The sequence below is a fragment of the Dama dama genome, chromosome 30 (genome assembly GCF_033118175.1).
Source record: "Dama dama isolate Ldn47 chromosome 30, ASM3311817v1, whole genome shotgun sequence".
In the NCBI taxonomy this organism is placed as follows: Eukaryota; Metazoa; Chordata; class Mammalia; order Artiodactyla; family Cervidae; genus Dama; species Dama dama.
Genome location: NC_083710.1, coordinates 39,446,523 through 39,474,506, shown reverse-complemented (window position 1 = coordinate 39,474,506; position 27,984 = coordinate 39,446,523). Strand labels below are relative to the sequence as shown.

At 38.5% G+C, this 27,984-nt stretch overlaps 1 protein-coding gene across 10 annotated transcripts; it reads right to left on the bottom strand.

Moving 5' to 3' along the window:
• Nucleotides 1–414: 414 nt before the first annotated feature.
• ZMYM5 (zinc finger MYM-type containing 5) lies at nucleotides 415–27,603 on the bottom strand. Of its 10 annotated transcripts, none has more exons than XM_061133590.1 (9): nucleotides 27,477–27,603; nucleotides 26,531–26,600; nucleotides 21,662–21,887; nucleotides 19,536–20,040; nucleotides 19,204–19,297; nucleotides 9,114–9,399; nucleotides 8,058–8,223; nucleotides 4,961–5,173; nucleotides 415–1,817 (listed from the first exon to the last, which is right to left on the bottom strand). In XM_061133590.1, the coding sequence occupies exons 4-9, from the start codon at nucleotides 20,028–20,030 to the stop codon at nucleotides 1,062–1,064; spliced, it is 2,010 nt and encodes a 669-aa protein (XP_060989573.1). In that variant the 5' UTR covers nucleotides 20,031–20,040; nucleotides 21,662–21,887; nucleotides 26,531–26,600; nucleotides 27,477–27,603; the 3' UTR covers nucleotides 415–1,061. The 10 variants fall into 10 exon arrangements, with proteins under 10 accessions (XP_060989573.1, XP_060989574.1, XP_060989569.1 ...); XM_061133591.1 differs by lacking the exon at nucleotides 21,662–21,887 and adding an exon at nucleotides 20,723–20,892; XM_061133586.1 differs by lacking the exon at nucleotides 21,662–21,887.
• Between the last annotated feature and the right edge of the window lie 381 nt (nucleotides 27,604–27,984).

Sequence of the window (27,984 nt, the reverse complement as noted above, 5' to 3'; positions counted from 1 at the left end):
GGATTTTGGAATTATTCCAAAGCCTCATTCAGACCCAAGTATGAAACACTGAAAACGACCCAATTGTCAGGAAGCAAAACAGCTATAAACTAATGAGACTGATGTTCTGGGTTATTTCCCAAAGTTTTCTGTGCTGGCCTCACTGACAGAGTCTGCAAGTGCCCCATGTGGTCCTGCTCTAGCCACCATTCACATGCCATTTTGTTTCACAGGAAAAGCCTTGAGACAAGGGTATGTAAGGATGGAATATATGACAGAACTGCTATCAGAAACCAGAAACAAGGGAGAATTAGTAAATACATGGTGACAGAACATGACTGACTACCTGAAAAAACTGACACCCATCTTTTAATTTTCATGAGTGTATTTTTCCTTTGGATGAAAACAAAAAAATTGCCACAACACATAAAGGTTAACTTAATATATTTTTATTTTAATATTTATACCAACAATATATTTTATATTTGTAACAACATAAAAATAGGTATATTCTTTATGCTTGTAGTTTTCAGATGACAACAAAAGCTACAATATTTATAAATTAAATTAAAACAAAACCAATAAAACACAAATTAACCACCTTAATTCATTTAACATAACAAATGATGCTGCTTTGTTCAAATAACAACATTTTGCTCAAATGAAATAAACCACAAGTATTTGGTTTACTAGCAAAAAGCTGCAGCTTCAGATCCCATTCTATTTCTAAATAACAATACGTGTTCACATATGTATCTTGTTCAACTGGTATTGATAAATTCAAGCCTTTTTCTCCCTCTTTCAAGATAATCAGAACAAAATATTGATCACACCGGTCAAAAGTCAGTCCTGAAATGCCCATTTTAAAAGATGTGAACTGAAAGACTGAAAAGATCAACAATTGCCTTCTCTGGAATGGACATAAATCACGAGAACCTGGAGCAGAAACCATCTTTACAAGTTAACTTGCTATGATACTCATTACTAATGAGCGGAGGAAGCACTCAGTCTGGGAGCCTCAGCACAAAGGACAGACTATCAGGGTACAGCTCTGAATAAGTATTCGACCTCTTCATGTCATGTCAGATCAGGTCTAAGGTGTACAACAGCTTCATACCATCCTTCCCCTCGCTCTCCTGTAATCTGTGTTCTGAAGCTTCAACAATTTTACTTGTTTTCAAATCAGATTTTAATTTTGAATATTTAACGCTATTGTTGATGTGCATTTCACTCTCCTCGTGTTTGCTAAGAATATGTGATAAATGCTGCCAATCTCTGCACCCATTCTCATTCTTCAGTTGATTTTTTCCCTCTCCAAAGAGTTTGCAATACAGACAAAACACAGAATCTTTTGAGGTCGAATAAAGTAACCAGGATCTAGTGGTTTTCTCACCATTTGCAAGAATTCTTGTATAGTAAGTCTCTGAAAACTTCCTCCCTGTACTGTCTTTTGGGAAGTTAAAATTTCTTACTTGAGGTGGATCATTTTCAACTAGAGTGTCCCTCTGTTTAATACTCAAAATTCGGGGCCATGTACCTGGATCTGCAGAAAGCACAGCTGAAATAATGGAGTCTTCTGATGGTTTCTCTCCCAGTTGCTCTTGAAGTTTATCAGCTATGCCTGGTAAATTCACATTCTGTTGGACCACTGATGTGTCTAGGCTACATTCTGCTGAAACCTGTAGTTCTGAAGTCTTTTCCTTTTTTTCTGGTATTTCTTCTATTTTTTCCAGAAGTATATTCAATGATCCATATAATTCTCTTTCATTTTCTTCTCCAGCAGCATTCCTTTTTCTGTTTTCCGATGCTAATACTTTTTTTAAGTTTGTTTCCATCATCTGAGGAAAAATAGATTATAATTTTTCCTTACATTATTAACAGTGAAAAAAGTTAATGTATATACAAATGCCCAATAAGCATATGAAAAATATGCTTATCATTATTCATCAAAGAAATACAATTCAATACCACCAGAAATCACTTCACCCACCAGGATGCCTACAATAAAAGGAGTGATAATAACAAGTGTTAGCAGAGATGTTGAAAAACTGGAACCTTCCTAAGGCACTGGTGGCAATGTAAAATGGAAAATAATGGCAATTCCTCAAAATTAACAGTCACTCTATAAGACACCCTATGTCACCCTATGGTGACACATAGTCACCATAGTGACCCTATGCCACTTTCGAAGAGTGGCAATTCGAAAATGAAAATACATGTCCACATGAAGACTTGTACAAAATGATCATAGCAGCATTATTCATAAGAGCCAAGAAAATAGAAATAACAATGTGGTATTATCCATACATTGAAATATTATTTGGCAATAAAATTAGGTGTGGGGAGGGGGGATCGGGATGGGGAATACATGTAAATCCATGGCTGATTCATGTCAATGTATGACAAAACCCACTATAATATTGTAAAATAATTAGCCTCCAACTAATAAAAATAAATGAAAAAAAATAAAAAAAATAAAAAAAATAAAATCAGGTGTGGTAAAGATACATGCTACAACTTGGATGAACCTTGAAAACAGTATATGTGAAATTCAGTCACAAGGTACCATATAGTATACGATTCCATCTAATAAAAATTAAAATTAGCTATTCTGGAGTCAATAAAATAAAAATGCACAAACACACACAAAAGAAAGTCAAAATAAGAAATGTATGCACTGTGAAGGGCATTTGCTAGCTCTAGTATTATAGTACAGGGTACAACCTGACCACAGTAAACAATGGAGTTCAAGAACCAAGAGCGCTGCTCTGAGGCAGTCCTGCATGTAGAGGCAGCACCGAGGCAGAGCAGGAGTGACATGATGTGGTGTGTGCCCTGGAAGACCACCCTGACTGCACTCTGGTCTCCAGTGCCCAGGGAGACCAGGGAACAGAGACAGCCAGGAGGCTGTGGAGCCAATTCTGGCAAGAAGGGACAGTGGTCAGGTCTAGGACTACAGTGGTGGGCACAGGGCAGAGCCAGGAGTGGGTTAGGAAGTAGAATCCAGGTTAGCTGGGAAATGAGTGGCCCTGGGGGCTAAGACAGAGGAATAAGGAAAAACATAAAGTTTCTGCTTAAACACCTGACTGGATGGGAGTTTATTTACTGATTTGGGAAACAAAGAAGGAAAGCAGGCTTGGAGTGTCAGCTGTGGACAGAGTTCGAAATATTTGTGGAACATTCAAATGGAAATTAGACAGACATATTGGTGTGAAACTGAAGAAATATATATTCCAGATATATTCTGGAAGTCATCAAAATACATATTAGTTGAAACTATGGGACTGGTAAGACGATACCAAAAGAGCATATTTAAGAAGAGACAGAATGCCAAGTACTATTGCTAATGTTATTTTTTTACACAACCAAACTCAAGCCTTGGTCTTATTTCTTTCCTTCTTGAGTGTCTTGGTAATGATTAGGTAGTCAAGTTGTCACAATTCCCCCACATCTAAGACTCATCTTCTTGGGGATCATTAAATTGAATCCAGTGTAGATCATCAGGGAACTCAAGGCTTACGTATAATTAAATGTTGGCATCAGAGCCAACAGAGCATGTACATATACATATTTCCTTGCAGGATCTTAGTTCCTCACATTACCTAAGGTACGATACATGAGGTCGAATCTAGCTGTGTGACTCTGGGGAAGACCTTCTCTGAACTTCAGTATCTTTAACACTATTTCGAAGGTTTTATTTAATTGAAAGTTAATAAACATTTAGTAAAGAGAATCAACTAGTTACATCTGACTAATTAAAAGAAATAATTCAATTAATTAAAATACCTTTCCCAGAAGTTAACTACTTTGAACATTTTTAGATGATTCTTTCCATGTTTATTTCCAAGTATCAAAATAACATGTTTGTATCACTATTTACTAATTTTTCCTCCCAGTTTTAGGTGTCGCTATCGACTTCTCAATGAGGAGGATGCAAGTTTAGTTCTCTCTGCCACTGTGCTTACCACACACACTCACCCTCCAGCTCCCTTCTCATCCTTTTTCAACTTTGGCACCAATGATATATTGGCCAGGTCATTCTTTGCTGTGAGGGCTTGTCTGGCCCATTGCAGGACTGTCTGCATCTCTGGCCCCACTCACTGATGCCAGGCTCTTAGCTGCAGCATGTGGGATCTAGTTCCCTGACCAGGGATTGAACCTGTGTTCCCTGCATTGGAAGGCAGAATCTTAACCACAGGATCACCAGGAAAGCCCTCCCACACAAAATTAACTTGAGATGGATCACAGTTATAAAATCTAAACCTAAAAAGAAGACAAGATAGGTAAATATCTTCATAACCTCGGTAGGCAAAGACACCCTAAACAAGAGACAAAAAGTATTAATCAGAAAAGCAAACAGTAAATTGGACTTTATCAAAATTTAAAAGCATTTTTAAGCTTTTAATTTTGAGCTTTTCAAAAACATTGAGAAAAGACAAAAACACTGTCCAGTAGAAAAATCTTCCAAATACATTTATTTTACAAAAGAAATGTATCCTGAATATATAAAGAATTCCTATAACTCAATAACAGAAAAGACAACCCATTAAAAAAAGTGAACTAAAAAAAAAAAAACTGAGCTAAGACTTGGATACTTTACAAAAGAAGATATATGCATGATAAAAAAGGAACAGCAGTTATCAGGAAATTAAAACCACGATGAGACAGTCATTTCAAATCCACTAGAATAGATTAAATCAAAACAGACAACACCAAATATTGTTCAGAGTACAGAGTAATTGGAACTAGTGGGGACGCAAAATGGTACAGGAGAAAATTACTCCTTGTAATGTCTGCAAAATGTCAAGTCTTAAAGCAAGCTTACTTACATCAATCATTTCAATACTCATTTGAGAGTAATACTCAATGAAAGATTGACAAAGGAATTAAATGAGATTCTAAGAAAAATCTGCTCAATGAAAGCTAACAGGAAGAAGTTACTACAAGCTTGATCATTTAAAACTCATTAAAAGAGAATTACCTGTTTATACTCGTTAACACAACTTTGGCAGCAAAATCGCATTTGCTGACCGTCAACGACCAGGACATTGTTCCCAGCTCCTTTGCCGGGCAGGTACTCGCCGCACTGCTCACAGCAATTCATCACTAGACCATTGGCCAGCCTGTACTTGTTAAAGCACTGGTTACTGCACAGCTTGTGTGTCACATTATTAACGCTGACTTCATGCCGAATCTAGAAGAAAAACCAATTTATTAAATAAATCAACCAGATTAGCATCATACCTGATATATCTATTTTTTTTTTCTAACAAAGAATCTCCAGTAATTTCTCAGTGGAAGAAATATTCAGGTAAAAGACATTAAAAAGCACATTTTACTACCCTTTCATTTTTATCTTTGATTTCTTATAAAAAGAAAAAATAAGATTCATAGAATAAAAAGCAATAAAATCAGATATTTAAGAATAACAGAAAATGAATTAGCAGGTTTTTATATGACTTGATTAAAAACAAATGGATGAGAAAACAGAAAGAGAAATTAAGGAAACAATACCATTCACCATTGCAACAAAAAGAATAAAATGCTTAGGAGTGTATCCACCTAAAGAAACAAAAGACCTATACATAGAAAACTATAAAACACTGATGAAAGAAATCAAAGAGGACACAAACAGATGGAGAAACATACTGTGTTCATGGATTGGAAGAATCAATATTGTCAAAATGGCTATACTACCCAAAGCAATCTATAGATTCAATGCAATCCCTATCAAGCTACCAACGGTATTTTTCACAGAACTAGAACAAATAATTTCACAATTTGTATGGAAATTCAAAAAACCTCGAATAGCCAAAGTAATCTTGAGAAAGAAGAATGGAACTGGAGGAATCAACCTGCCTGACTTCAGACTCTACTGCAAAGCCACAGTCATCAAGACAGTATGGTACTGGCACAAAGACAGAAATATAGATCAATGAAACAGAATAGAAAGCCCAGAGATAAATCCACGAACCTATGGACACCTTATCTTTGACAAAGGAGGCAAGGATATACAATGGAAAAAAGACAACCTCTTTTAAAAAGTGGTGCTGGGAAAACTGGTCAACCACTTGTAAAAGAATGAAACTAGAACACTTTCTAACACCATACACAAAAATAAACTCAAAATGGATTAAAGATCTAAATGTAAGACCAGAAACTATAAAACTCCTAGAGGAGAACATAGGCAAAACACTCTCCGACATGAATCACAGCAGGATCCTCCATGACCCACCTCCCAGAATATTGGAAATAAAAGCAAAACTAAACAAATGGGACCTAATGAAACTTAAAAGCTTTTGCACTACAAAGGAAACTATAAGTAAGGTGAAAAGACAGCCCTCAGATTGGGAGAAAATAATAGCAAATGAAGCAACAAAGGATTAATCTCAAAAATATACAAGCAACTCCTGAAGCTCAATTCCAGAAAAATAAATGACCCAATCAAAAAATGGGCCAAAGAACTAAACAGACATTTCTCCAAAGAAGACATACAGATGGCTAACAAACACATGAAAAGATGCTCAACATCACTCATTATTAGAGAAATGCAAATCAAAACCACAATGAGGTACCATTACACGCCAGTCAGGATGGCTGCTATCCAAAAGTCTACAAGCAATAAATGCTGGAGAGGGTGTGGAGAAAAGGGAACCCTCTTACACTGTCGGTGGGAATGCAAACTAGTACAGCCGCTATGGAGAACAGTGTGGAGATCTCTTTAAAAACTGGAAATAGAACTGCCATATGACCCAGCAATACCACTTCTGGGCATACACTGAGGAAACCAGATCTGAAAGAGACACGTGCACCCCCAATGTTCATCGCAGCACTGTTTATAATAGCCAGGACATGGAAGCAACCTAGATGCCCATCAGCAGATGAATGGATAAGGAAGCTGTGGTACATATACACCATGGAATATTACTCAGCTGTTAAAAAGAATTCATTTGAATCAGTTCTAATGAAATGGATGAAACTGGAACCCATTATACAGAGTGAAGTAAGCCAGAAAGATAAAGAACATTACAGCATACTAACACGTATATATGGAATTTAGAAAGATGGTAATGATAACCCTATATGCAAAACAGAAAAAGAGACACAGAAGTACAGAACAGACTTTTGGACTCTGTGGGAGAAGGTGAGGGTGGGATGTTTTGAGAGAACAGCATGTATATTATCTATAGTGAAACAGATCACCAGCCCAGGTGGGATGCATGAGACAAGTGCTCAGGCCTGGTGCACTGGGAAGACCCAGAGGAATCGGGTGGAGAGGGAGGTGGGAGGGGGGATCGGGATGGGGAATACATGTGACTCCATGGCTGATTCATGTCAATGTATGACAAAACCCACTGCAATGTTGTGAAGTAATTAGCCTCCAACTAATAAAAATAAATGAAAAAAAAATAAATAAATGAAAACATGAATGCTTAAAAAAAACAAACAAATAAAAAAAACACAAATGGATGGGGAATTTGTAGGTATTATAAACTTCACTGCCCTAGAAAACAGGGGTGGGGGTGGCCAGTGGGCACCAGTATCACCCACTTTCAGGGTGGTGTCTGTAAGGACATAAGTTCTTGTTCTGCTCAGCTCTGAGTAACTGAGATAAAATCCTGTCCAGAATTTGCATGGCTCCGTCGTAACCCTGACTAAATTCAGCCAAGTGAGCACTCCCTGAATGCCTGGGAAGATGGCAGTGCCACCTAGGAAATGTGGGGTGACCTACATACTTCCACTCCACTTATTCTATGTGTTCTTCTAGGACTGGTTGTTTCCTTCATGTCCTGAACCTACAATCTCATTTAGTGTTGCTAATAAGAACAAAATCCACCATGAAACCACTGCTTTGTTTATGACTGCATTCAATTCCACACAAGCAGATATTTACTCCCCATTCTATGGGAAGGGGACATTTGTTAGGAGACAACTCTAACATGTGCCTATTCTTCCCTTCAACTTCACTGAGGGGATTCAGGACACATCTATTAGGTAGATGGCAGAACATATAATAGCACCTAAAAGTTAAAATTATCCTTGTTAACCTAGATAGTAACTTAAATAAAACTCCAGACCTCTGTTAGTTTATTACAGATTGTACATCTTGATTTGTTCAGAACTCTTTTTCGAAGATTCTGGCTGTCTTCACAGGGAGACAAACGAGACGTACTACAACATTTTGGGAAGGGTTCACTTGACTCCCCTTGAGGAACAACAGTAGCTTTTTTGGTAGGTGCATCTCTGAAATGCAAAGGACAGACACAATTTAAGAACATTTCTTTTTGGTCATGCTGTGTGGCTTTCAGGATATCAGCTCCCTCAGCACCCTGACCAGGGACTAAAGCCAGGCCACAGAAGTCACCAGGGAACTCCCCAGAATATTGCATTTTAACAGAAGTCAAATATATGAATAACAACTGACATCTTTCATTTTCTCATGATTTAATCCTAGGAATCAACTATAATTTTTAGATCCAGAAAAATCCACATTTTGGTTTCACTGCTAAGAGTTCCTAAATAATATGGGAAGAGATTCAGAAATAAAAATATTTTGTTGAGACTCATGGTGGTCCAGTGGCTAAGACTCTGTGCTCCCAATGCAGGGGGCCTGGGTTCGATTCCTGGTCAGGGAACTAGATCTCACATGCCACAGCTAAAGATCTTACATGCCACAATGAAGACTGAAGATCCCAAGTACTGCAACTTAAGACCCAGCACAGCCAAACAAATAAATAATCATAAATGAATTAAAGCAATTTTTGTCATCACAGGTTATGACCTTTAGAACCTTGCCACAGGTTCTTATGACTTCTAGAAGCATACAAAAAGGGGACAAGCAACCAGGTAGAAATAAGGCATAGAGGGTGGGGGAAAGGGTGAGGCAAAGGCAGTGGAAAAGAGAGGGTCCATTTATCTCTATACCTAAACTCCATTTTCCTGCCAAGAGTAAGTACAGTACAAATGACCCACAGCTCTGATGTACACTAAGATAACTCAAGTTCTGTAAAGCTGAAGACACCTGTGCATCGATTCTACCCATCGATCTTTGCAACTCTGTAAGGACATTCAGAACACACATTCATACTACCAGTGTCCAATCATGTGGAGGCGTGTTGAAGGGTACAGCTTACTTTTTACATGTCACATTGCGTTTCTTTGGAGTACGCTTATGAGAGAAGGAAGAAAGGCAGATGGTAGAACAGAAGAGGTGAGCTGATCCTTTTCGCTGATAAGCTGTCTGTCCCTTCTGTAAAGGTTTTTTGCAGTTTGCACAAGTGATTTTAGCTGCTTTAGTGGGTTGCTGTTGGGCAGAAGACTGGAAAATCTGTTTAGGAAGCGAGGCCACTGGTGATAAAGAATCCACCCCTGGCTGTTTCTGATTACGGGGAAAGGATGCTGACTGGGAGATCCAAGAATCTTAAAAATAAAACACACAAGAAAGTCACGAAACAGTTAAAAACTCACATCAGAAAAATACTTAAAAATTTTCATTTTGCACAAGTTTACGAGAGTATTGAGGCAGGCTTGTTTTACAACCCAGGAGAACAATCCACTTCATATTCTAAGTGAATAAAGCTCTACTGTGCCAGCCACGGAAATGGTGGTCCTGGAATAGTACACTGAGTAGCCAGCATCTCTAAGACCAACCCTCTGCATTACAGACTTTGCAAGTAATTTAAACTGAGCCTTGGTTTTCTCAGCCACAAACTGCAATAACACCCAACCTATCAGTGTTATGAAATCTAAATGAGAGGGAATTCCCTAATGGTCCAGTGGTTAGGAGTTGATTCTTTAGGTGCCAAGGGCCTAGGTTAAATCCCTGGTTGGGGAACTAACATCCCACAAGCCACACAGCAGGGAAAAAACACCGAATGAGACAATGCATATATTAAAGCGTCAGTTTTGTACACAGGGCATTTCCTAAGGCACTTTTTCTTTTCTAAGAAAGTATTAATACTTTATAAAGAAATGTGCAAATATAGACTAAAATCTAGTATGCTGCTGCTGCTGCTAAGTTGCTTCAGTCGTGTCCGACTCTGTGCGACCCCATAGATGGCAGCCCACCAGGCTCCCCCATCCCTGGGATTCTCCAAGCAAGAACACTGGAGTGGGCTGCCATTTCCTTCTCCAATGCATGAAAGTGAAAAGTGAAAGTGAAGTCACTCAGTCGTGTCCGACTCTTCGGGACCCCATGGACTATATCCTACCAGGCTCCTCCGTCCACGGGATGTTCCAGGCAAGAGTACTGGAGTGGGTTGCCATTTCCTTCTCCAAAAATCTAGTATACGATATCCATTTGGATAACAGCTTTCCCCTAACATTATGAAAAATTTAAAGCATATAGAGAAGCTTAAAGAATTTTACTGTGAACACCCACACGTCCACCATGTAGATGCTATACTATTTTACTGTTTTTACTTCATGACACCTTTCTATTTATTCATCCCTCTAAATAATCTATCTTGTTATGTAGTTCAAGTAACTTGTAGATATTAGTACACTTCCCTCCATAATACTTCAAAATGCATGTAATTTAGACATAGCATTTAAAGCAACTCTGTCTACAGTTACTGTAGACTATTTCCAGGCATCAGTGAGGTGGTATGGGCAGGAGACCCAGCTCTCCTACCTTTGCACAGGGACTCTGCTGTTTTCCTCAAAATGGTACAGGTTATGTATGGGTTACAGTGGCTTAACACGCATACAATCATTTGGGAATCTTGTTTACACAGAGATTCTAAACTAGTAGGTCAAGTGAGGGGCCTGAGATCTGCATTTCTAATTCACTCCTGGGTAATGATGAAGCTTTGAGAGAAAGCCGGAGAGTGAGATGAGAAAAATGGCCCGAGTACTGAATTATTTTGTAATTGCTCTTCAAAAATATTTTTGTCATTAGCAAAAGGCCTATGGCCCCTTCACTTATTACAGCTAAAAACTTTCAGAATACTAGCAATACTAACAACTCTATTTTTACTTCTAAATTCCCATGTGCTGCTTCTAATTTTGTCCTTTTTGACATTTTAGGCAAAAGCAAAACAGAACAAGTAACCAAAGAAATTCTTTCACTCCACAGAAAGATATGCTGGCAAACATGAAGTATATTCCAATAAAGATTTTTAGATTTCTTTCTGGCTGTAAAACACATCTTATAGGATCTTATTTCCCTGACCAGGGATTGAACCTGGGCCCTCATTCGAAGTTCTAACTACTGGGCTGCCAGAGAGTTCCCCTGATAAAGTTTTTATTACCAAATGCCCATAAGTTTATTGCTTCACCTGCCTACTTCTGAACTATCTCTTTAGAAAACAAAAATTACATGTTCATCTATAAAATACAGGATGCATGCTGGGATCAACTTCTCTGTAGATCATGTGGATAACAAAGATTTAATAACAGAAATAAATGCAAAGCACTGCAAGATTTCCCATTACCATTACTATGGAAGAAATAAGAAAAACATTGGGCTTTTTATTTTTAGCCATGCCAGGTGGCTTGTGGGATCCTAGTTCCTTGACCAGAGACCAAACCCATACCCTCGGTGTGAAAGCATGGAGTCCCAACCACAGAACCGCAAAGGGATTCTTTGGGCTTGTAAATTTGTATACTTACCCACACTTAAAGGGGACACAGTTATATGTAATTATGAAAAATGAAAGTTCTACTGCTAAGAAAACAGGTTCTGTAATTTTTTTTCACTTTAGCTTTGATGCATACATAAATAAAGTAAATGTTTTCTTTGTTCATACTGCAACCATTTAATTTACCCTAATTTCCAAGTTTATTTTAGTATTATTTAGCTTTGTCTGCACTGGGATTCTGTTGTTGTGCATGGGCTTCTCATTGCAGTAGCTTCTCTTGTTGCTGAGCAGGGCTCTAGGGCCCAAGGGCTTCAGTAGCTGTAGCTCACTGGATCTACAACACAGGCTCGGGAGTCATGGCCCACGGGCAGCCCCGTGACATAGGGGATCTTCCAAACCAGGGACTGAACTCATGTCCCCTGCACTGGCAGATGAATTCTTAACCACTGGACCACCAGGAAAGTCCCTGAAAGTTTCTTCTTCCATCAAATTCCTATTTTATTTATTATATTAGCGTCTCCAGGTTAAATAAACAAAGTCTCAATCACATTTTTCCACGCTCTGTCCCCAGAGTAAATTTAAGAGAAGGGGCCCAGTAGACTAATGCAAACCCCTCCTTACACAAAAGGAAACCCAAGACTTAGAAGGCAGAGGTGGTCTGCCCGAGTCCAATACATGCCAGACATACTATTTGAGTTTTAGGTATTCTTTCTTCCCACATCCAAACTCTACCTCCTAAAGAATAACATCTTAGCATTTCTTAAGTGTTGGTCTATGAGTGAAGTTACTTCAGTGTCTCAGTGGGGTCTTTCAGTTGTTAAAGAGCAACACATACACATGAAGCTTGTAAATCTTAAGTGCAGAGCTCAATAAAGGAATCCACCTGCCAATGCAGGTGCCACAGGAGATGCAGGTCTGATCCCTGGGTCAGGAAGATCCCCTAGAGAAGGGAATACCAACTCACTCCAGTATTCTTACCTAGAGAATCCACTGGACAGAGGAGCCTGGTGGGCTACAGTCCACGGGGTCACAAAGAGTCAGCCATGACTGAGCATGCACACACCTATACTTTTATGACCAACACCCAGATAAACACACAGAAAGGTCCCCATGTCTTTTCAACTCACTTCCCTTCTTTCCCACAAGCCATACCTGTCCTGACATCAGAGTAGTTGTCTTATTTTGAACTTCACATATGTAATCATGTAATCTGTACCCTGAGTTTCACACACACTGAAGATAGCTGTTCATGTGTTCCCACTGTTGAGTATTCCATTATGAGGTTGATACTATTTATCACTCTATTTCTGATGGACATTTGGACTGCTTCCAATATTTTGGGCCGAGGGGACATCAACAGTTTACTGGGTAGGGGGACCTGATAAGCAAGGTCTTGAGTGACACTTCACTGTGTATGACACAGAGTGGGCAGGACACAGGAGCAATCTTTGCTACTCAGGGGAGGAAGCTACAATGTATAAGGGGAGGACTGTCTTCCAATTTTTGACCATGATTTCTATACATGTCTTTTAATGGTTTCCTGGTTATTTATCCTGTTCGGTATTTGTAAAGATTCTCAAATTCAAAGGTTAATGTTTCTTCTCCATTTTAGAAAATCTTCAGTTACACCTCTCCTGCCTCATTTCTTTCTTCCTCTTCCTGGGACATTAATTACATGTCTTTTTCAAGTATCCTAAGTCTCTTACATTCTTTTCTGCATTTCCCCCTTTCTGGTTCTGACTCAGTCTGGATAATATTCTGATAAACCTTCTAGTTCATCCACACTCTCTTCAGCTGTTCCTACAGTTAACCTACAGTTAAAACGTAGACTGATAATCCTATTATCACACCCCTCATGGACTCACTTCTAGTATCTGCTTTTTTCTCTTGTGTTGTTAGATGGCCTGCCTCCTCATATCCCTGGACTACTATTTCTATATGAAAAACTGGGGAAAACATTGAGACTCTGGATTATGTTCACATTCCCAATCCACAGGTCAATGGTTTTTGTTGTTGTTTGTTTTCAAACCAGTGTCCTTCCTTGCAGGCCCCCATGAGACTACTAAAAGTCCCCCTTGACTCTCAGTGGCTGTTTCCGGAATTGACCACACTTGCATTACAGAAGAGCAATCCCAGGAAGATAGGGTCGTCTCAGATATGACAAATCTCATTCTTCCAGTGTATTGGCAGCTCTATAATGCTTCTGACATTTTATACATTTTGTCTCCCCCCATTATTCTCTGTAGGAGGGACAGCAGTTACCTATCAATTGTTAGTTTAAAATCTATTATTATCAGAAGCAGAACTTCCTACAATCAGTATCCAGGTCAGAAATGCTTATAATCCAACAAAGATACAACACAGATGCCAAGAACAATTTCCAGGTATTCTCTTGGATGAGATTTTTCCATTTACATAGATACATGATGACCGAAGAACTTTCAGTGTAATACAGCATACCCTAAATAAATGTTAATGAAAAAATTAAATAACACAAAGTCCATTCTAATGGACACAATCCTATTTTCATAAGCTGTTAAACAGTTTTATCTGTAATTTATGCAGAGCCATAATTTTATAGGATAGAATCTGAACCCATATATTTAAATATAACTCAACTCCAGAAATTCTCATCTTGCTCTTTTTTTTTCCTGTGCTGCAAAATATTCATTCTGCAGAAGTGGGAAGTACACAGCAATTAGAGTAAGACACTTTGAGGGAGCTTTGACCCTGAATAATAACAACAATTACAACAGTAATATAATTGCCGCCATCTTATTCTGTATGTCTTCTGATAAAATTCGTTAGTTTTACCAAAGCGGACAGCAGGCAAAAACAAAATTTGGGGTTAATAGTAAAATTAGGCAGCTTTCAAGATGCTATATTCCATTTAAACAAAGAAAAAAGCAGCAACAAGGCATTCCTTTCGAAAAGTGACTCCACCTTTCAGAAAGCTTGGCACATCTTCACCATCACTCTTCACCTGACAACTTGGCAGACACTCTTTTAAGAATTCTGGACCAAGTGGTATTATTTAAAAGGATATAATCTGTAACTTCTGTCCCCCAAAGTACAACTTCAGAGAACCCAAGAACACTGTGAATTCATTCAAACTTCATAGATAACAGAAAGGAATTGCCTCAGCACACACAAAATAGTTCAAATGTAGCTAAGAACTTCTTCATATATATGAATGAATGTCAAGTGAGTCCTTTAATGCTTGTTTTTCTATTATATTTTAAAATCACTGATATTTCATGTCATGAGAAAATATCATAGTAATACACAGTTTTGAATTAATGAGATAAAAGGATGACAAGAACAAAAATACATCTAAGAGTAATCTAAACAACTTTTGCTAGTCTTAATTATGTCCACTATCTGAGTGGAGTGACAGTATCACATCTAACCACAGTATTCTCCTTTATAGTTAAGTATCAAGTTTATGTGCTATTCTTTGAAATTGAAAAGCATGTTACCGATCCCCTTTACCATTAAATATACAACTTCAATTTACTCCAGAAAGTGAAAAATGGGTCAAGGTTGAAGCATAAAAGATATACATGGCAAGGCTTCTGATTTTAACTTCACTTAAGAGTTTACATGTACATAAATAAGATTGAATCCATGCTTCCACAAATATACATCTAAAATTTAGGAAATAATTACAAAATAAGAAATAAGTGAAAGAAACAAATCAATTGTATTAGAAATAAAAATTTTTTAAAAGAAGAGTGAACAGATCCAAAAGAATGATTTTTCAATGAACATTATTTCAAGTGCTCAACATCTTCAACTGTTTTTAAGCTTAACACATCATTCAACACAGAGATCATGTTTTTTATATTATTTCTCATGTTTCACTCAACCAATAAATAAAAGATGTACATGGTAATAAGTAGATGACAAACATGAATGAACAAATTTATATTTTGCAAACCTACTTTTAAAAGTTCAATGATATATAAATTAGGGCTTTCCTGATAGCTCAGTTGGTAAAGAATCCACCTGCAATGCAGGAGACCCTGGTTCAATTCCTGGGTCCAGAAGATCCCCTGGAGAAGGGATAGGCTACTCACTCCAGTATTCTGGGGCTTCCCTTGTAGCTCAGCTGGTAAAGAATCCACCCGCAACGCAGGAGACCTGGATTTGATCCCTGGGTTGGGAAGATTCCCTGGAGAAGGGAAAAGCTACCCACTTCAGTACTGTAGCCTGGAGAATTCCATGGACTGTATAGTCCACGGGGCTGCAAAGAGTCAGACACGAATGAGCGACTTTCACTTCACTTCAAAGCATTCTTGACTAAAAAATTCCATGGACAAAGGAGCCTGGTGGGCTACAGTCCACGGGGTCGCAAAGAGTCAGACATGACTGAGCTACTAAGCAAGCGAGCATGATATATAAATTAAGGAAGTTATCACCTTTAAATGGTCAGTTTAGCAAACATTAAACAATATTCCTACTCCTGAGGACAATTTACAACATGGAAAAAAGCCCAAAAATTTTTTATGAGGGTCATTTTGCATTTACCATGAAAAGCTTTAAAAAATTGACATTTGACTTAGCCATTTTCACAAAAACTTTTCACTAGAAAATAAGTGTGATAAACTTAGAGATTTGACATGTCAATCAATATACTACTGATGAAATGTCAAATGCTTCCTCTCCACCCCAGGTCAAGAACAAGACAAGGGAGTCCAGTGGTTAGGACTTGGTACTTTCACTGATGAAATTTGGGGTTCAATCCTTGGTTGGGGAACTAAGGTCCCACAAGCACCACAGTGCTGCCAAAAAAAAAGCAGACAAGACTTTATACTTTGATTACTCCTATTCAACATTACATAAGAAATAAAAGAGGATGTGCCAGGTTGAACTATTTCCATAATAAAACAGATTATTTGCCTTTTTCTCTGTGCTGGCATTTGCACTAATGGTGCAGAAGCAATGAGAGTAAAACTGCTCACAGTGGAACCTAACTGTACTAGAAAAGTTGTCCTCATTATCAGGCACATTTACTTCTGCTGTTCTTCTTCCAACACCAACAGGTCAACACGATTCTGATACCAACCACCTGGAGTGAGCAGCAGCCCTGCTTAAAGACACATCCACAACAAGACTGCCCTCCCTTCACATGCCACCTGGCTGCAAATCTAGGAGCTTCCTAAGGCCACTTCAGGTTTGATAATTTTCTAGAATGACTCAGAGAACTCAGGAAAGCTTTATACTTATCATCAGTCTTATTTAAAGGATACAAATTAGGACCTGCCAAATGAAGAGACATACAAGCTGAGGAGAGGGAGGATCCTAATGCAGAGCTTCTGCCCATTCTCTGTCAATCAGGTAGCATCACCCACCGGGCACGGATGAGCTCACCAACCAGGAGCTACACTGATCTCAGTGTCAAGAGTTGGCACTGGGTTTCATCACCATGTGGGGATGAATGATGGGATTATTTGCTGCAGGTGATCAGACAATCTCAGCCTCTTTTTCCTCCATGGAGGCTGTGCTGGCTCAAATGCCCAACTACTTGAATCACATGGTTGGTCTTTCCAGTGACCTTCCCTTAGCCTTAATCTTCATGAATTGGTTACTCTCAAGGATTCAGCTTCTCTCCCAAGAAACATGGACAAAGACCAGTGAAATTATTTATTATACATAAGAAGTCCTTGATGAAAAAGTAAAACTTAGTAAGAATTTTACTAAATTTCAGCCTCTGATTACACTTTAATACTCTCTATGATGAACGAGGAAGCTGTATGATGAACGGGGAAGCATCCAGAATCCACTTCCTTTTGATAACAAAGTACAATGTGACGGAGTGGAAAAGCACTTGCAAAACTTGCACTGCAGGCTGAACTAGCCTTGAAAGAATGACAAACTGGTTACATTTTCTTAAATTAAGCTTTTCATTTCAAAAAAATAACTGTTTATTGCCAATGAGAAAAATTGATGTTTCAAGTGAAAATCAGAATCTTTGAAAACTTGCATCTAACACTGCTAGCTTTCTAACCGGTCAACATTTAGAAGACCTAGCTGACTCAGTGAATCAACACTTACAAATAATGAAAGCACAATGTTACCAATTCATTCAAAGGTAAAATTCATTGGAAGATTAATGAATTTTAGTGTAACAATGTATAAAAAGTTCATTATACAGTTTCAGATTCTACACTGTAAGAACTTTTAAGAAACTGACCACTTATCAAATTTTGGAGCTATGTCAAAAGGAAAAGAAAATATCCATAGTTAACTAAAAAGACTACTAAAATATTGCTCCATTCTACAATCATGTATGTACGTGAAGCCAGATTTTCTTCTTATACTGCAAACAAAAGAAGACAATGCAACACATTCTATGTAGAAAAGAATCCGAGGAGCTAAATATACTTTACTGTCTTCAACTAAGCCAGAGCGTCACTTTTTTCACTAAATTTCTTTGAAAGTAGTTATCTTTCATTAAAAAAATGTTACATAATACATAATTATTGTTAAATACTTTTCAAATTTAAGTTTTAATTTCTAATATGATAATGGATAAAAACAGAAAAAACTCTAGGTTCCTCAATCATTTCAAAGAGTGAAACTAAGTTCAAAAGTTTGAGAACTGTCCTTTAGAAATAATAAACAATGTAAACAAAGACATTTAGTGTGTGGAGTTTCAACAGCAAAAAAAAAAAAAATGACAAAACATAAATAAAACTATATGTGACATGCTCTAAATTCTATTTTTAAAACCATGGAGGCAAAAAGACTGATAGCAAACAAACTAAAATTTTAACAGCTGTCAGTCACTTCTACTTAGTGGGTTGGTAACAGATACTAATTTCTTATTTCTAACTATGATTTCTTTCAAATGTTCTGTAATGTTCTCATAATCAGAGAAAAAGATTAATTTTTTAAAATTTTAAAGAAAAAAAATACTAGCATTCCATTAAACAATAAGTGATTCGGTTCTTAGCTCTAGTTACTTTCTAGTTATTTTCTAAAATTCTAAATTGATCAATAGCCAAAAGCACTAAGATGGCCAAAAGCCAACACAAACAAAAACTAAAGAACAAACAAAAAAACAATGGGCACCTTAAGTCATGAAAAAGCCAAAAAAAAGATTTGCTAAATTTTAAATAACTTTCATTATATTTTACCAGAACATGAATGGCCACAGAAGTGTATTTAAAATATAGGTCTCCAATTTTAAAAAGTTTTCCAAATTTAAAATGAAGAAACTAATAAAGTGCTAATTTAAAACTAAAATCGAACAGTCCAAGAGTAAACACTTGAAAAGTAAAAATTGAAAGATCAAGTTATGTAATTACAAATTAAATAAAATTTAATTCTTACGTAATATTACTTTAATCCTTTAGTTCACTACCCATCTTTTTATCCTAAGAATTTTACATTAAAATAAAGATGGTAAACAAAGATGGAGGTTAAGAATTATGGGAGTTTTCAGTTAAAACTTAAGATACAAAACACTTGGGTAAATTGCAGTTTTACTAAGTAAAAAATTCTATCTTAATATGAAAGTTAACAAAAAATATTTCATATGTAGAATAAAGAAACTGGATGTAGGTACTAAGAGTAAAAGCCAACAGCTTACAAATTTAGGGTGAAAGGAAAGTATTTAGTATCACTCACTGCTTACCAGGACTATGATGAGTTGTAAATCCTCCATTCTGAAATTCACCTCCTGCCACATTCATTCTACCAGGATTAAAAGGTCCTACTGCAGTCTTGGTCTGTGAAGTTAAAGACGGGGTGTATGTTTGCATATTAACACCAAAATTACTTGACTGAAGTCCTTTAGCGACATCTCCCAAGTTGGAATTCTACAGTGATGTTATATTTGTAATCATTAAGTTCATATCTCGCCCATCATTCAGAGCTTAAAACCTGCTTCTAAAGTTGTAACATTAGTAATATGAATTTCAGAGTCGATTCTGTAGTGATAACACCATTACCCATTCCTGCATTTACCTTACTTCTTGAAAGACTGGAAGTGGAGAAATCCAAATCTTTGGTTCTGTTTTTAGTTCCAGGAAATCCCCATTCAATAAAACTGGGAGAAACTGTCTTTTCCCTTCCATTTGTTTCCATGTCCTCTTCATCATCAATAACAATTGTCTCACTTATATTTCCCTTCTGAGAAGCCAAATATCTTGAGGAAGGAAGAATTACAGAATAATGTCCTAGAAGCTTTTTATTTCTTGATGCAGGAAATACAAAATGTCTTTGATCAGCTGTTACTGGAGCAGAAATTGAAGGAGGTTGTATAGATTCAATAAACACAACATCATCATCATCACCATCATCACCTTCCACCGATGAGTTTCTAGATCTATTAACTAAAGGACTAGCTGCGTCACCAAATGAGTCTCCTACATCCATGAGACTAGCTGCCATGGCTTTACTCCCTAATAAGATAGGAGTCTGTTCAGTCAAGTCTAATCTTCCTGCTGAACATTCATCCATGCCACAGAACCTGTAACACAGAGAAAAGAAAAAAAAGTTCAAGTAAATTATGATTATTACATTTTATTGCAATTAAACAGCATAGTGAAATTTTAAATTCTTTTATGTGATTTTATCTATTAATAAGTTTTTCACTGAAATAGAAAATAGTACAAAATAATTCCATCAATTACCAATAACCCAGGGTCCAAATACAATTATTATACCAGATATACCTTTATCTACTAAAATTATTATATTGTCCAAACTGCGTTTCATCATTGTTTTTCAAATTCTCTGCTTCCAACATAACTATGTAATTAAATTATTCTGAAACTTTTTTTGTCATTGTCCATAAATTGCCAGATACTACATTATAGGTCTATGTAAAATTCTGAAAAAACCCATGAGGTACATATAGTTTAATTCATTTTATAGATCAGGAAACATCTGGGTAAGCCCAAATGGCATTTCCACTCAGAGCTCTAACTTTAGGCCCCAAATTCTCAGCCTTGTTTTATTTAACAAACACTTCTGTGTACCTATATGCACTAGAGAATGACAAAGGAAAGGATCCAGATTCAAATAATTGGAAGAATTTGGAGAAGTGAAAGATCCAATGAAGCAAAGCTCTCAAAGCAGATGAGACAAGAGGAGGATGAGGATATGCACAGCACAGGTGGTAATGAAGCTAATCATGAACAAGAAATCACCTTTCTCTCAAAAGAGGGAAAAGTTAAGTGTATGGCTGTCCCTCAGTACCCGCAGGGGGTTGGTCCCAGGATATCCACGGAGGCTCAAGTCCTACAGCTGGCCCTCTGTATCCGAGGTTCCACATCCACAGATTCAACCAACCCTGGATCCTGCACTACTACAGTATTTACTGAAAAAAAAATGTACGTATTAAGTGGATCTGGGCAGTTCAAACCCATGTTGTTCAAGGGTTTGTCCAATTATAACTGGAGCATTATAGGTATGTAGAAACAATAGATGGAAAGCTGAGGTAAGTTTACAAATGCTGGCTTCAGTTTTCTTAGAAGCTCAAGACAGTGAAAGAGGTGGGATCTGTAGGGTGCTGAATAATTAAGAGAACTCATACAGCAGTCATCATTCAATTTTAAACACTTCTTACTGAAATATGCTAAATAACATTCCACTCTAAAATTTTCCCAACTAATTTTAAGTGATAGTATTTAGTCAGACAATAGATAATGTTTATTCTTAATGGGTGCTATATCATTAAATATAGTAATTCAGTAAAAGCTTAAATAAGTGAGATTGGAACTATTCTTTGTCTCATTTTACTGATCAGGAAACTAAGACTCAGAAGATAGGAAGTAATCTGCGTGGCTTGCCCAAGTCTCCATTGCTGGAAAGGGTGGAATCAGGAGTCAAACCCAAGAAATCTGACTCTCCAATCTATTTCATAGACACCACATTATATGCAATTATTGCATACAATTTCTTAAGTCCTTGTTTTATTAAGATGAAATAAAATTAACACTCATGTAACTCTACTTCAAAGATAAATAACAAATCTAAGGAACCAGTTAAAAAGGGTTATAAAGGAAATAAGAAAATTAGGATCAGAGTTAACACACATCCAATAAGCTTATGTGGTTGATTTTCAAAGGAAAGAGGCAATAACTCACCTAAACTAAATCATGAAATTTAAGAACTGTTATTTACACACACATAAATTCTTGTTAGTTCTTTCTGTATTTGAATAAATCTGAAACAGAAAAGTACAATTTCTGGGAAAGAGCAATAGCAGACTCCATGGTGCCCTCTGGTGGCTGTTAGGTTCTATCGTAATCTTCCCAAAGAAAACAATAGAAAGGGGATTCTTTATGCTCAGCTCATTCCAGTCGTCTATTTCTGAAAATAAAAGATAAAGTATTTACCTATTTCCAAATTTCAGATTGTAAAAAAGTTAAAACCTAACCCTAACCACTATTAAAAGTCACTGTTTATATGATTTAACTATCATTTTCTTAATTCTATAAACATAAGCCTACAAAAAAGTTTTAAATATTTCTATGGTATTATCCAAAAAGAGAAAAAGTTAAAGTTTATCTAAGGCACTAAGCAAATTACCTCACTTAATTGAGTTTTACTTTTCTAAACTATAAACTGTTGTTCATACTATAAATGGGGATAAAATAGGACTCTGAGGTTTTTACTGTGATAACTAGACAAACAAGTCCCTGGTCTCTGCCTAAACCATATTAAAGAGTGTAAAAATGATAAATCTCTCTCTATTGAGAAGGTATTCAGGCAAATACTTTGGCTCTACCCTAGGATTTCAACAAGTGTCTAATTAATCTTAAATGTTTCAGTCTTCCTGCGTTACCTTTTTTTTTTTTTAATCTTTATTGAATTTGTTACAACGCTGCTTCTGTTTCCTGCTTTGGTTTTCTGGTCAAGAAGTATGCAGGATCTTAGCTCCCTAATCAGGGACTGAACCCTCACCCCCTACACTGGAAGGTGAAGTCCTAACCCCTGGACCACCAGGGAAGTTCCCTTTCTGTGGTATCTTATTCATCTACAACTATTTAACTTTCATCTGGATACAATGAAAATTAATATAAAATTAAAGGAAAATCCACACAGAGAAGTGTGGAATCTAAAGGGAGTTCCCTGGTTGCTCAGTGGTAAGGATTCCAGGTTTTCACTGTTGTGGCCCAGCGCTCAATCCCTGGTCAGGGAAGTGATATCCCACAAGCCTCACAGTGCAGCCAAGAGAAAAAAAAATTGGACTAGAATTTCAGCCTAACTAAAAAGGCTGAAACCCAAGCAAGACTCTTATATGCAAATTATCTCTAGGTTGTAGGTAGTAACCTTGCAAAGTTAAGAAGGTATTTAATTATCGGTAAAGACAAGAGTTAACACTAAAACAAAGACACAAATTAGGGTCCTTTGCCCTATTGTGTCTACTTTTATTCTAGTTTTTATTTCCTAAAGATTGCTACAGTTATCTTTTCAAAAGATTACAGTAAAATATGTAACAAAAAATGCTATTTTAATCATTTTTAAGTATGCAGTTCAGTGTCATAGTTTTTTAAATATGCCTTTTAAAGCTGCAAAAATGTCTGCTGAATTCTTAAGTTATAATTCAGTATCATTAATTTCCTGAGATCACCTTCAATTAAAAAAAGTTGAATAATTTACTAGCCAATCAATATTCATTTATGTTTATGCACAATTTGGTAGAACTTACATATTAAAATGACTCAAAAAACAGTAGCTAAAATAGAAATGGTGAGTTATTAATATGACAAGATTAGCACATGATGATAAAGGTAAACACACCTGCTCATGAGCCTTCAAATATTAAAATCACCAAGAAAGTATTTTCAAATATTTAATCACTGCTCCAAAGGTTCATTTTTGGCTACCTATAGGCACAGCTATACCTTCAAGGCTCTATGAAACATAAAGGATGCATGCTACAAAAATTTGTTGATCACTTAATAAGTTCTAGAACACATTCTATGGCATCTCTGAACTTATACTGTAACAGATCTTTTGTAATATAAAAATATTTGTATATTTACATAAAAATAACATCAATTTCAAAGTTAGATTCCTGTTAGTATATACTACAAGGATTCCCATTTAAAATCAAAAACTAAATAAAGGTGTATGATGATTCTCGAGGTTTTACTCACAAATGTAAAGAGATAGGAAAAGGAAGAATCAAATGAACAATCACAACAAACAGCAGGAGAACTACTTAAGTACCTAAGTAACAGGCACTTAAGAGATGGTAGATTGATCATACAAAACTAACTTCAATCCCTTCTAAAATCCCCATAAATGACAGTAAAGTTCCTACTCACAAGAAAAGGAAAAACTAAAGAAGAAACAAAAGCAAAAAATTTGATAAACTGAAGAGCAGGTGGATGAGTAGTTAACCAACTCTGCCTGAGACAGCCTAACTCTAACAGTGAAGGAAAAAGCTGTGAAACTTCTGACTTAAGCTGCGGAATCCTCAAAAGGCTCAAAGCCTGTAACTCCTGATATATCACACTGGAATAGGAAGCAGACAGCTAAAACAAGGAGGATGTGAAATTCCAGGTCCCTTCCCTTTCTCCACGTTGATGATCACAGGCGTTCCCCCTTTCTGGCACAAGTTCTAGACTTCTATTCTTTGGAGAGGATAGAACAAAAGATCTTTGTTCCAGGTTTACCAGGCATTGGTGAATGCTTCAATATCATGTATTTGAAATGCCCCCTTTCCCGGCTGATTTACAGAGAGCTGACATCCAGACTTCAATCTTCCAAGCAGCAGACTCTTACCCAGAAAACGTCTTTCTCAGAAAAACTCCTTTCTGTGGAATTAGGAACCCCCCAAAAATCAAAGACCTAAAGATAATGACTTCAGAGGTTCTCCATCAATTGGCCTAAAAAGATTCATCCTACAGTGAAGCTCCAAGCTGAAACATTCCACTCATTTTTCCAATCTATTTTCTATTTCTCAGTTCTTAACCATGAGCAGACCAACCAAGGATTATAAAATATCTGAAGAAATCCTCTAATAAGAAAAATAGTCCTGACATATATATACTATTGATACTGAGTATAAAATAGGTAACTAAGAACCTACTGTACAGTTCAGAGAACTCTACTCAATGCTCTGAGGTGACCTAAATGGAAAGGAAATACAAAAAAGAGGGAATATATGTATATGTATAGGTATAGCTGATTCACTTTGCTGTACAGCAGAAACTAACACAACACTGTAAATATAACACAACTATGCTCCAATAAAAAATAATGTAAAAGAAAAAATTGTTAAAAGAAAAAAAGAAGAAAGAGAAAAGTGCAAGAAAACAAAATCGAAATCCGCAAAACAATCAGAACTCTAGCCGGACACATGACAAGCAAAAGACCATAAAAAATCGACATTTCTAGTATTAAACAAGAACTTCTAAAAATAAAAAGCTTAGCAAAAATGGAAAACTCAGTAAAAGGACTGAAAGATAAAGCTGAGGAAATATCAGAAGACAAAAAACACAAGAATTGTAGGTACTGTTAACAATGTGCGTGTGTGTCTCACATAACTTATGGGCTAGGCACTTGACAATCTTCATAGCAATTGAGAACACAGACACAATTTACTTATAAAATGTGGATAAAAAAATAAAATGTGGATAAAAAAGTGTATTTAATTGAATAAGATGTGCATTTATAAAGGTTCCGTTATTGACTCTTATTTAGTTTGCACTTGCCAAAGTAATAAGAGAGCAGAGATATAAACCAGATATGAAATCTGGCTGGCACTAAACCTAGTCCTTTCCACACTGGCCCACCTATGCTAGGAACCTGCTGTTGAGAAAATGGCTTTTCTAAGTGGTAATAACTGAGTCAGCGATTTGTTATCCTTCCAATCTTTTAGTCCCCACTAGTTCCCTTTCCCTAATAAAGTCCCTCATAGCTCTAGAATCCTGCCCACATCCCTTCATCTCACACAACTACCACATAATCTGAAATATCATTTCAGGTATCCTATGAAAATCACCCAGTCAAAACAATATCCATTCCTAAAAACTGTCTAACTAATGAAGTGTGCCATGAAGCACAACAGAGTAAGTGCAAAAGTCAAGTCTGGCAAGAAGCAACAATAGCAGAGGGAAGGCAGGAATACTACTATGAGAAACAGTAGTATTCACAAATTTCTTTTTGATGACTGGTGAAAAACTGACCAGCTGAAAGGACAAAATAGGCAGGACCTAAGACTGTACAGAATCCCAGATAATAAATGTAGAATCAGAGGTTTTTTTGTTTTTTTTTTTTTAAATCATTTTGAGACACTTTACAAAATTATTGATTCAGGCAAGGGTTGGTGTTAAAGCCATTAACGCAACAGCTGACAGGGAACTGGGCATTTTATCGTACCAAAATGAACAGCACTTAGCTTACTTTTTAGTAACAAGAAAAAAAACACATCAACTTCATAATGGAGACTGTCACTAGCAATTTGGTAATTCGGTGGTCCATCTTAGAATCGCGACTAGGGTAAGAACTAGATTATATCTTTTTTTAAAAGAAAAAGACTATCTCCTGATGTGATGCTTGCCTGAGTTTTATCAGGATACAGAAACACAAATCTTCCTCAAATATAAGACAAACACACACACAAAGTATTGTGTCCATCAACCATAAAATAACGATAAGATTCAGTCAGTCAAAAAAAAAAAAAAAAAAAAGATTCAGTCAGTCTAGTTAATTCAACAGTACGGAAAAAAATTATTTCTAACCATTAGAAAGCAAAAATATGTTAAAAAGAAAGCATTAAAAATGGAACATCTTAGAACTCTAAGAGAATACCAGTGGTGTAAATATCAGCACGCACTCCCCATGCTTTCCCAGGGATTTCCCTGACTTGGCTCTGGGGACAAGGGCCACTCCAGAAACTAGCTCTCTGCCTTCAAGGTAAGAGAAAGGTAAGTTCCACAGAAGCACACTCTAGTAGTGCGCTAACTGTATTACACAGACACGCGGGTAAAATTACTTACCGTGGACGCTTTCCTCCTTAATTACTATCACCGAACTATCACCAGACTGTCCTGAAGGTGATTCCTGGCCCTAGAACGAAGGATGAAAGCGGACTTCGTTAGAGCCAAGCTGAACGCAACACCAGCTCACAAGAGAGGAAGCAAAGAGACAAGAAGTCAAGAAGCCTCAGTGCTCCTCCACAACCCCCCCCCCGCCCCCACAGCCACCGAGGCGCCAGGTACACAAACACCGAGGCCCCGCCACCATCACACGACCGCACAGTCTCTGCGAGCCACAGGCGGGAGGCGGAGGGCGAGCGCGGCCTCGAGCCCGCGGAGACGCCTATCCCGATTCGGCCCGTGCGACGCCGCCGCCGTCCCTCAGGAACCCACTCGCCCGCAGCTCGCGTCACCGCGGGGCGGAAACCCCCGTGTTGGCCCGGAGCCTGAGACCTGCCCGCTCCTCGTCCGCCATTAGAAACTCTCCCAAATAAGCAGTGAGAAGACGCCGCGCCGGGGTCTGGGCGGCCGAGGAGGGGACCTGGTGCGGGGGGAGCCGTGTCCTCAGCCCCAAACTTGCGGATCCCGGGTCGCCGCCGGGAGGGTGCAAGCGCGGCCACGAGCGCCCACGGAGGCGCCCCTCCCCCACCCCGCGACCCCCTAGGCCCGCCGGCGGCCACCTCACTCCGCCCTCGCGGCCGCGCCCGCACTCCCGCAGCCCGCGGGCCGCCCGCCAACGCGCCTGGGACTTCAGCGGAGCCGCCGGCAGCCGGAGGCCCCAAAGCGGCAGCGGCGACGGCGGCCGCGCCGCGGGGCGCTCGTCCCGGGTCGGTGGGAGGCTTCGGAGGCCGCCTCACCCATCTCCGCCTCCCGGCGCCTCCGCCTCCGCCTCCGGAGGCTGCGCCGCTCCCGGCCACCCCCACTGTCGGCGGCCCTGGGCTGGAGACACGGCGGGGACAAGCCTCACCCGGTTCTGGCTGCGGCTCCGCGGAACGAACTTCCCCGCCCCCGGCCCACCCCCCCTTCGGCAACACGCGCAACTCCGCTCGGTCCAGTCCCGGATTTAACGCTGGTGAGGAGGCGGAGGCGGCGGCCGCAGCGGCGCGGCCCGACCTGGCAGGCCCCGCCTCCTGCGCCCTCACTGGCGGCCGGGGAGGGCGGGCTGGGCACCTCGGGCACGCCCATTGGCTGCGTCCACCTTCCTTCAGGGCCCCCTTGAGGGGGTGGTCCGATGCCCTGTCCATCAGCCACAGGCCACACCCCCGCGCCTCCGTTGCACTCCACGCCTTTGCTACCAGGATCCCCGACCAGCGCGTCTCAGTGAACACAGAGTCTGTTGCTAGCTGCAGTGGCCGAGCGCTGTCGGGCCCCAGCGGCCCGAAGACCTCAACCGGGCCACCTGCCCTCCAGCGGCTGCGAGTGCCAAGGCCTCGATGTCCCCCAAGCCCTCCATATCCAGTGTCTGGGAGCCCCGT

What these genes read in the sequence shown, in the direction of transcription:
- ZMYM5 (XM_061133590.1), bottom strand. Translation starts at nt 20,030, where the DNA reads ATGGATGAATGTTCAGCAGGAAGATTAGACTTGACTGAACAGACTCCT. An exon ending in TCTGTAATAAACTAACAGAG is followed by an intron (nt 5,174 to 8,057) that starts GTCTGGAGTTTT and finishes TTTTTCTTCTAG; the next exon opens with ATTCGGCATGAAGTCAGCGT. An exon ending in GTGTTAACGAGTATAAACAG is followed by an intron (nt 1,818 to 4,960) that starts GTAATTCTCTTT and finishes ATTTTTCCTCAG; the next exon opens with ATGATGGAAACAAACTTAAA.